This window comes from Dermacentor silvarum, chromosome 1 (genome assembly GCF_013339745.2).
Source record: "Dermacentor silvarum isolate Dsil-2018 chromosome 1, BIME_Dsil_1.4, whole genome shotgun sequence".
Classification (NCBI taxonomy): domain Eukaryota; kingdom Metazoa; phylum Arthropoda; class Arachnida; order Ixodida; family Ixodidae; genus Dermacentor; species Dermacentor silvarum.
The window spans coordinates 365,074,702-365,085,170 of NC_051154.1; the positions used below are offsets into that span (position 1 = coordinate 365,074,702).

A 10,469-nucleotide genomic window follows, 5' to 3' on the forward strand; every position below is an offset into this window, starting at 1 on the left:
TTCTTGGATTTTGCGTCTTGAACATGGGGGACATCAATCAAGCGCAAAATTTCTGCCAGAAAAGATTGCTGACTTGTAGCCCAGACAAAAAATCCGACAGGCTGTCGGCTTGTCGGCTATATGTTATTTTGGCCTGTCGGCCTGTAAGCCTGTGGGCTTGTCAGCCTGTCGGTGTCAGCCTGTCGGCGTCCGCCTGTCGGTGTCGGCCTGTCGGTGTCAGCCTGTCGGTTTCAGCCTGTCGGTTTGTAATCCTGTCGGAACATTCTATTCCGACAGGCCGCGATTGCGGCAGTATTCTCTGGCAATCACTTTCAGCGATAGTTTCACTTTCGCGAGAGTTCATGGCTCGGCCCACGAAAGCTCTTGCATTTTCCCGACGCTTGTGCGCAGGCATGCAGTGCCGATTCTCGCAAAAGTGAAACTACCTCCGAATGTGATTTTCCGAGAATACGATCCCTAGTGGCGTCATCAAGCATGCTTTATTATGCTGTCAGACAGTTCCTAAATAGAAAATACACCTTTGATTGATGGTTTCAAAGTTTTATTGCACAGTAATTCACACGCAGCCATCATATACATGCAAACAAAAATACTGTATTTACTGTACATAGGTACTATTTCTCGAAATAAATGAAGCTACTCAATCTATGTTACCAACAAATTTCTACCTATATTCATGAAAAAAGCTAGCAAAAGTACCGAGGCAATGGCATTCCTCTGCCATGCCTGGGTTCAAGCAGCACACGGGCGCCTGCTTTACTAGTACATTATTTGTAACCTGTAGTAAATATACACAACAAAGTAGAAAGCAAAACTAGTATTAAGAAATCTAATAAAGTATGTTTGGGGACCATCATTGGAGACAAGCAAAGTCTCAACATGGGTTAAGAATGTGCGAGCGGGCCTGCCAGCTGAGATTCAGACTGGTTTTAAATGATGCTGCATATACAGCCCACTCGACAGCGTTAAAGACATCGTCATTTGGGGTGCCGAGGACGCCAGTGCAGCATCCATCAAGGATGACTTCTCTGGCAAGTACGAAGAGGATCCAGCTTGCAGCATTGACTCGCCTCCCTTGTCAAAGGCTAAAAAGGCCAAGATGACCAAAGTGAGCGCCATCATCAGGGCAGCATACGAGGCTTCTCCGGAGCTACCAAAACACACGAGCATGAAGAAGTGGACGCTCTTGGTATTTACGTCACATATGAAGAATATACCACGGTGGTGGTCGTGGCACACCGACAGCATATGAATTCAACAGAACTAGGAAGGGTCCTGCTGTAAAAGGTGGGATGCCCCTGAGTGGGCAATACAGCAGGGAAGAAACAGTTTTGCTGCTTAACATACCGAAGAGGGAAAATTTGTTTCAGCAATCCCAAAGAACATGAGCACGGAACACAACCAACGCAGAAGAAAAGCACGATCAAAGACCTTACAAAACAAACATGGAAGAAATCCAGACATATACTACACGGACGTGCATAGAGTGGCAACAAATTCACAATAGTCCACAGTGATAACTGGCTCCATTCGGACCCCTTTGGCTTGCACGGAGGAGGCAGCAGCCATAACACTGGCCTTTCAAGATGCAGAAGAACAATCTCCATTGGTCCTGACGTACTCCCAGGCAGTGGTCCATTCATATATAACGGGCACCATTCCACACAAAATCCACAGCATGCTAGGCACCACCCTAGAATGGCACCACACAATAATGTAGTGCCCGGCACACTCTGGGCACAAGGGAAATGAGAAGGCCGACCAAACTGCTCGAGGATCCCTACGAGGAACCCCTGATCCACTTTCAAAAGATGAAGCGCCAACAGTGACAGCACATTAGGAAGGAACAAAGACAGGACAGGCGCTACTTGCAACTGTTTATTGTGGTCAAAGGTGGTTGAATATATAGCCATGGGGAGAGGGGGGACGAAAAAGGCGGAACACTGATTGTATGAATGCGCACGCGTGAGAACACTGAAGATGTGCATGAAGGAAATGGCGAATCTAAAACTTATCTAAAAACACACTTTCATTTGTGTATATATTCAGAGATGGGGAGCTGACACATGTTTCCCCTCTCTTCCTAATCTGGTTGGCCTCCAACAATTCACGTGCCACAGAGTCTTTACTTTTAAACAAGATTGTAGTATCTTGAAGCCTTGCTTCACATGCTTGTTTATTTTCATTGCCGCAGGCCTTGCAATGAAGAGGCAAGTTTGAGCCATAACCATATTTCAATGAAAGCTTATGCTCCCGCAGGCGATCATTAATACATCGGCCAGTTTGGCCGACGTACTCTTTCCCACACTTCAGAGGTATACAGTATACAACTCCTTCCTCACACTTCACAAAAGGATTCGTATGTTTAATGGAACACCCTGCTTTCTTAGAGTTATCAGAACCAATCAGGCGGCACAAAGTAGCAAGTTTTCGGGGTGCGGAAGAAACCACAGGAATTTTGTATTTCACGGCGACGTGTTTAAGATTGTGCGCCACTTTGTGAGAATACGGAATCACCACTGGTTTGGCTTTCTTTTCGAATGTTTGACCTTCTTCAGTGCTTACTTTTCTTTCTTTTTTCACCTTTTTCAATAACGCCTCCGAAACTGCACTTAAAACCGAACAAGGGAAGCCAGCCTTCCTCAATTTCAAAATCTGTTCGTCAAAGCTTCCTTGTGCCTTATGACAGCACGATTTTTTAAGGGCGGATTCGAGGCACATAGTGGCAATCGCACGTTTAACAGTCTTGGAGTGTGTAGACTCATACGGCACCAATTCCTTGTGGGCACGGGGTCGATACATCCAGCAGGAACCTTCGTCAGTAAGGGTTATGTCAAGATATAAAAACTGCAAGCTGTTATCCTTGGCTAGTTCAAAAGTAAAATCTAAACAGCACGGCAAAGGCTTAGATTTTACTTTTGAACTAGCCAAGGATAACAGCTTGCAGTTTTTATATCTTGACATAACCCTTACTGACGAAGGTTCCTGCTGGATGTATCGACCCCGTGCCCACAAGGAATTGTTGCCGTACGAGTCTACACACTCCAAGACTGTTAAACGTGCGATTGCCACTATGTGCCTCGAATCCGCCCTTAAAAAATCGTGCTGTCATAAGGCACAAGGAAGCTTTGACGAACAGATTTTGAAATTGAGGAAGGCTGGCTTCCCTTGTTCGGTTTTAAGTGCAGTTTCGGAGGCGTTATTGAAAAAGGTGAAAAAAGAAAGAAAAAGAAGCACTGAAGAAGGTCAAACATTCGAAAAGAAAGCCAAACCAATGGTGATTCCGTATTCTCACAAAGTGGCGCACAATCTTAAACACGTCGCTGTCAAATACAAAATTCCTGTGGTTTTTTCCGCACCCCGAAAACTTGCTACTTTGTGCCGCCTGATTGGTTCTGATAACTCTAAGAAAGCAGGGTGTTCCATTAAACATACGAATCCTTTTGTGAAGTGTGAGGAAGGAGTTGTATACCGTATACCGCTGAAGTGTGGGAAAGAGTACGTCGGCCAAACTGGCCGATGTATTAATGATCGCCTGCGAAGCATAAGCTTTCATTGAAATATGGTTATGGCTCAAACTTGCCTCTTCATTGCAAGGCCTGCGGCAATGAAAATAAACAAGCATGTGAAGCAAGGCTTCAAGATACTACAATCTTGTTTAAAAGTAAAGACTCTGTGGCACGTGAATTGTTGGAGGCCAACCAGATTAGGAAGAGAGGGGAAACATGTGTCAGCTCCCCGTCTCTGAATATATACACAAATGAAAGTGTGTTTTTAGATAAGTTTTAGATTCGCCATTTCCTTCATGCACATCTTCAGTGTTCTCACGCGTGCGCATTCATACAATCAGTGTTCCGCCTTTTTCGTCCCCCCCTCTCCCCATGGCTATATATTCAACCACCTTTGACCACAATAAACAGTTGCAAGTAGCGCCTGTCCTGTCTTTGTTCCTTCCTAATGTGCTGTCACTGTTGGCGCTTCATCTTTTGAAAGCTATGCACCAACTAGCCCCACAACGTGTTTTACTGGAATACCCCTGATCCACCAGCACGACATCCTCGGAGACCAAAGAGACAAAAATACAGCCACCTACACCCAGACCGTACAGGGAAACAGGCCAGGTACTGGCTCTTCTTACAAACACACATCATCATCAACCTATACTTATGTCCACTGCAGGACGAAGGCCTCTCCCTGCGATCTCCATTACCCCTGTCCTGCGCTAGCAGATTCCAACTTGCGCCTGCAAATTTCCTAACTTCATCCCCCCACCTAGTTTTCTGCCATCCTCGACTGCGCTTCCCTTTCTTGGTATCCATTTTGTAACCAATGATCCACCGGTTATCCATCCTACGCATTACATGGCCTGCCCAGTTCCATTTCCCCTCTTAATGTTAACAAGAATATCGGCTATCGCCATTTGCTCTCTGATCCACACTCTTCCCATCTCTTTAAGATAGACCTAATCTTTTTCGTTCCTTCGCTATTTGTGTGGTCCTCCACGCATATCCATACATCCAAATACTTCACAAGATGCATACACCCTGCCACTTCCCTTGGTGGGCCAAGTCTCGTCCTGTAATGTGGATATGTAAGCAACGACTTCCAAATTCTAAATTCACCCCCTAACGGCACAAATTCCAAGCAACAGGCAGCGTCCCGGGACGTTTGGCTTGCTAGCGAAAATCTAGAGAGCCAGAGAGCTCTTCTCGATCAAGCCCAGCAAGCTGCAGAGACCAATGGAGCTCTAAACTGAGGCACCCACCCACCACCCAAGACCCTTAAGAGAAATAATTTAAGTTTACACTACTACTGCTAAAGAAAGATATTGGCTGACTTAATTCAAACTAAAATTTTCTAAATTTCTCAACTAATTCAATATATAGTGGTCGACCTATACTCATGTTGGACCTATTTTTTAGTAAATACGGTAAGCACTAACTCCACAAAGAAAGGTAGAAGTGCTAAGCTGGTAAGGTAAATATACAAAGTCTGTCCCAGAAGTTTGAGCAGTTCATGTCACTACATTCTCTGCCGCGTTTTTGCTGGCTCAGTGCACAAACTTTTGGGACAAGCCCCGTAGCAATCAGTACCAGTAGCACTACCTTCTTGGCGCGTCAGCGAGTTTCTGCACCAATTGCCTGCGCACTTCTTTCAATCTTTTTTTTCTCGTCTTCCGGCATGACACGGTTGCCTATGAAGATCCGGAGGAGGCCTGCGCAAGAAAAGCAATCACGAGTACAAAATTAATGAAAGCATCTAAACAATAATTTCCAGCATGCACAGTGCAAGTTCCCAACAATATGCCCACGGTTCAATGAAATATTTTTGCAAAGCTGCATTTTCAATAACCAAACTGCAGATTACTTTTTTCATGTTAACTCACATGCCTCAAATTCTTTCTACAGTTTTAACATGAAATATTTCAGTAGCAGATGATCGCAACACAGTGCTTTAGCACTAGCTTCGCTTTTACTGTGGCTATTTGCATGTGCCATCTATACATGAGTAGATCAGTTCATTAGAACAGTATGTTCATATACTTTTCAAGGATGACAACTTTTGTGGTGTCACGGCTGGTCTGGCCTCAGTCCTTCCCTTGGATCGCGACTTGTTGGACAAAGTCCCGGTCACGCTTCAGTTCTTAAGCTCATCTGGCATCCAATACGTTGTGGACGCCATACGGCAGAACATAGACGTAGACCGCAACAATGTCCCCCAAGCAGCCTTTTCTATTCATTGCCCGGATCCAGCATACACCTGCAATATATAATAACACATACATAGCTTGTAGCTAACAGGTTTTATACTGGACGATATACACTATGCATTTTCTCAACTCTACTGTTTTCTGGCATTCTGGCCATTTATTAGTTGTAGTGGGCTCACCTGCATGAGCAGAACGAAATTATACAGTAAAATTTAAAAAAATCTTTTAGACAATCCCACATAAAAATCTCCCAAGCATAAATAGCAATCGCTGAATTTGTTAAATTGACAATGATCTGCAAGAATATTCACTGCTATCTATAGCTCGATGAACTCACTAACATCTACCTTGACATTGGGTAGCCGAATTTCAAATACATGTGTTGTCTGTAGGACCACTCTTTATTTTCAGGTTGATCTGTGCGGTCACTAGATGCAATATAGAAATGTGCACAAGCATTGCGTTCCAAGGACTGCATGATTACATAATTATGCCATCAACATTAATGTACACATACAGAAAAAAAAAACCTTCACACACGTGACATGGCTGCATAAACGTACACTCTCCAACTGAAAAACACACGTAGCACGCCTGCCTGGCAGTCCTTGCAAGGAATTTTATAGACGATGCCGGGATATTTTTCTTTTTCGAGGCAGTCTTTGACTAGGACGAGTTGTTGTTTTAGCTTGCTTGAAGGGATGTGGCAGATTTGTCCATCATAATCTTTGAAAATTCTTGACATTGACTCACTCATGCCTCATGCATAGGGGAGAGCCGCCCGTTTCCTTGTTCTCATCGGCCTGATGACACGCTTTTCTTCAGTCTTTATAAACTGCCCATGGTAGCCATCACTGACCAAATCCTGCGCCACTCTCTTCAACTCAGCTCTGCGTGCATCAGTAGTCGAGCACAATCGGAATGCACGGGTGAACAGTGTAGAGGCAACAGATCGTTTGTGTCTAACGGGATGGGCCGAATCAAAGTGCAGATATTTCCCTGTGTGCGTAGGCTTCCGATAAACGCTTGTTGAAAGGCCGGATGCAGTACGCATGACTTCAACGTCAAGGAAAGCCAGGCGACCATTAACTTCTTCTTCAACGGTGAATTCTATTGTGCTTTGGAAAGAGTTCAAGTGCTGCAGAAAAGGTACAAGCGGCAGATAATGGAAAAACAATCGTCGACATACCGCAGGAACAATTTTGGAGCGGGCTGGAATGTCGTGAGGGCTTTACCTTCGAGGGCTTTCCAAAGCACAATAGAATTCACCGTTGAAAAAGAAGTTAATGGTCGCCTGGCTTTACTTGACGTTGAAGTCATGCGTACTGCATCCGGCCTTTCAACAAGCATTTATCAGAAGCCTACGCACACAGGGAAGTATCTGCACTTTTATTCGGCCCATCCCGTTGGACACAAACGATCTGTTGCCTCTACACTGTTCACCCGTGCATTCCGATCGTGCTCGACTACTGACGCACGCAGAGCTGAGTTGAAGAGAGTAACGCAGGATTTGGTCAGCAATGGCTACCCTAGCCAGTTTATAAAGACTGAAGAAAAGCGTGCCGCTGAACCCCCATCAGGCCGATGAGAACAAGGAAACGGGCGGCTCTCCCCTATGCACGAAGCGTGAACGAGTCAATGTCAAGAATTTTCAAAGATTATGATGTACAAATCTGCCATGTCCCTTCAAGCAAGCTAAAACAACAACTCGTCCGAGTCAAAGACTGCCTCGAAAAAGAAAAATATCCCGGCATCATCTACAAAATTCCATGCCAGGACTACCAGGCGTGCTACGTAGGAGAGACGGGAAACTTTAAAAGAAGGCTACAGCAGCACCGCAATGATGTAGCCAAAGGACACACGGTTTCCAGCGCCCTAGCAGAGCATCATGAGAAGACTGGTCACAGTATTAACTGGCATTCGGCTTTCATCATCAAAAGAGAGAAGAAATTATCCCGATAGCTTCTTGAATCATTTTGCATACTACAATCTACGACTAACACAATAAACCGGACACGGGGCCCCCTCTTTGAGTTGTACGCAAGGGCCTTACGTCTTCCAACGCATATATAATAAAGATCACCATGCATTCGTTCATTGTGAACAAGGCACCCGTAGTGAGTGCCAAAACGTCAATCTGTTGTTTTTGTGTTCTTCAGTTGGCGAGTGTATGTTTATTCAGCCATGTTCTTTCCTCGCCAGACAAGTTTTCGTCAAACCCTAGATTTCATCACACAAGTGACATTACCATAATAAAGGATTAATTAGTCCACCAATTATGTTTTCTCGCGCTGTTTTGGAGACCTGCGTCACTACGAGCGCAGTGCACCATCTAACTTATAGTAGAAGTACAATTTCATTTTATATAGTTATTTCTTCTGTGTGGCAGCAATTTTTTTATGGGCTTGGAAGACGCAGCGAAAATGGCCATCTCCACAAGCACCGAGATCGCTTTATGGCGGCTTAGTTAGAGGAGCCATCAAGCTAGTCTCGCACAGAGCTGTTTCTTCATGCCCACTATCCCACTGCTGTCATTTCTGCACACTCTTAATTTTACTACCACCAGCAAATGCAGATGATCTGCAAACACTTCTCGTACATTTGTATGCATTGAGAGCAAGCATAGTTGTGCTTTCATGGGACACTGTTCTACACAGGAAATTGTGGCAATAGTGTTAAGCAACAATAAACACAACTAAAACATTTATGCGAGACAAAAATACCAGAGCAAGCATATTACCAGGGTCAGATTTTCTACTTGGCCACTCCAGCCAATCAAAAGTGGCTGCAGTAGAGTGCTGTAAACTGACCCCTTTTCATTTATTTTGGTATGTCTGTGGTGTAGCAAGCCAATGACAACAGCACCAAAGGGGCGTCATGTACTCGGCCACTTGCGGAAAGCAACATGCGATCATGATGCTGCATGGCACAGCTGATAGACATAAGCTGCCTGCATACATAATTTATAAGAAGAAGCCACTGCCGGCTTAAGAAGCCTTTCCCAGAAATGCTGCCACACAGGCAAATGCGAACAGGCGAATGACGAGTGCCACGTTTGACTAGTGGATTAGGATCACATGGCAACGTCACCCAAGAACTGTCTCCTTGTCCTTGATATGTACTGTGGGCACCTTACTGACAGCATGAAGGCTGTGCTCTCCCAAGCTTGAATGGACATCGCTATTATACCAGTTGGCATGATGGACCAGCCTCAGCCACTTGACGTCTGTATCAACAAGCATTTTGAGGATGGATTGCCTGCGGAAATACTTCGCGATCTGGCCGAGTGATAAAGCGTATAAGCTAACAGCAACAGGTTGTACTAAATGCACATAACACAAGTGGCGAGCTGGGTCACTGCAGCATGGGACACACCATGAAGCTTGATTGCATGCTTTCAAGGAGTGCAGCATCTAAAGTGCACTAAATGGCACCAAAAATTGTCTGCTCTTTTATGCTGACAACGATAAGAAGGTAAGCAACAAGGCTAGCAGCAACAACAACACTGCATGGGCTGGGACGGGTCGTGACTAATAAATGCTGTTCGCGTTTTATGTCTGTTGCCCTAACTTGTCCGGCTTACATTCAAGAAAAACACTTTTTTCACCGGCTTCAGACCTTCAGGTGCTGGCTTAGGAGTGAGACCGGCCTAGATTTGAATAAATATGGTACTCGGCCATAAATCTAGTTCGTGGATCATACACAGCTACTTAATCCATAACGGAAAAACAAAAGGGACATAGTTCAGTTTCTTTCCCCACTCTGAAATGTACGAGCCCTTTCAGAACGTAAATGTAACATCGATCCTTAAAAAACAGTTCTATGACTTTTAAAGTTACCTTTCCGTCATCTCTTGAGGATCCGATGACAACAATCGATGGCCTCTCCAGTGAATATGTCCATGTCAGCTACAAAAGAAAATGACAACTTTTCCCTTGAATTGCCAGGTCTCATAAAAGGTAAGGATTAAGACTTCAAAAGCAATATAGGAGTCCCATGCTATCGAAAGAGCATAATGTAACCATTACACATTGCCGGGTATATAAACCAAAAATGTCTGTCAGGAACATTGTGTGGGACATACCACACACTGGTACCTGCAAACATGACCTGTACAATGACGCTGCAATAATACATAGGTAATTATTTCTGCCTACACTCAAGGAACTCGGGTACAGTCAAACCTCATTAATACGTACCCGCTTAATGTGTAATTGCAGTTTAAATGTAGTCGCGAAGATTCCCCCACCCAGCCCCCATTGAACCCCATGCCTGACCGCTTAAGCCGTAGTCACTCATTTGCCATCAAATGGTTATTGCATACTATTTTCCTTCTAGTTCTACACGCACAGGCACAAATTCGGCAAAATTTCATGCACTGAAAAATGAAAGGTGAAATCGGTTGTACAATATTGTAATGTAGCATTTCTCAAATTTTTAGAAGGCATTTTTTCTCTTAAAAAGGGAAACCATACGACTTATATCCTTTATGTTTGTATATACTATGTAATAATAGTTACGTGTCCATGTTTCGTTTATGTTGCTTCACAGATACTTTCAAATTGAGAAAAGCACTCCGCATGAAAATGTAGCCTTCACCAGTTGGTCTTTGGTAGCTTTTCTGGTAAACTGTTAGGTTCTGTTAAAACAAAATTCAGTTGCATGCTTTTGAATGGCGTGCCACCATATCTATTTGGTCAAGAAAAAAAAGTGAAATATACAACCGGCTTCGATCTCGTGAAATTTCTGAAATGACCGG

General features: G+C 44.2%; 1 protein-coding gene across 2 annotated transcripts; it reads right to left on the reverse strand.

The window, feature by feature from the left end:
• Nucleotides 1-137: 137 nt before the first annotated feature.
• Nucleotides 138-9,582, reverse strand: LOC125942399 (uncharacterized). Of its 2 annotated transcripts, none has more exons than XM_049660556.1 (2): nt 9,550-9,582; nt 138-5,760 (listed from the first exon to the last, which is right to left on the reverse strand). In XM_049660556.1, exon 2 carries the CDS (start codon nt 2,962-2,964, stop codon nt 2,005-2,007), a length of 960 nt encoding a protein of 319 aa, XP_049516513.1. In that variant the 5' UTR covers nt 2,965-5,760; nt 9,550-9,582; the 3' UTR covers nt 138-2,004. The 2 variants fall into 2 exon arrangements, with proteins under 2 accessions (XP_049516513.1, XP_049516514.1); XM_049660557.1 differs by lacking the exon at nt 9,550-9,582 and having other exon boundaries at nt 138-5,215; nt 5,544-6,395.
• Nucleotides 9,583-10,469: the final 887 nt, after the last annotated feature.

Excerpts from the sequence above, each read along its gene's own strand:
- LOC125942399 (XM_049660556.1), bottom strand. The coding sequence starts at position 2,964 with ATGTCAAGATATAAAAACTGCAAGCTGTTATCCTTGGCTAGTTCAAAA.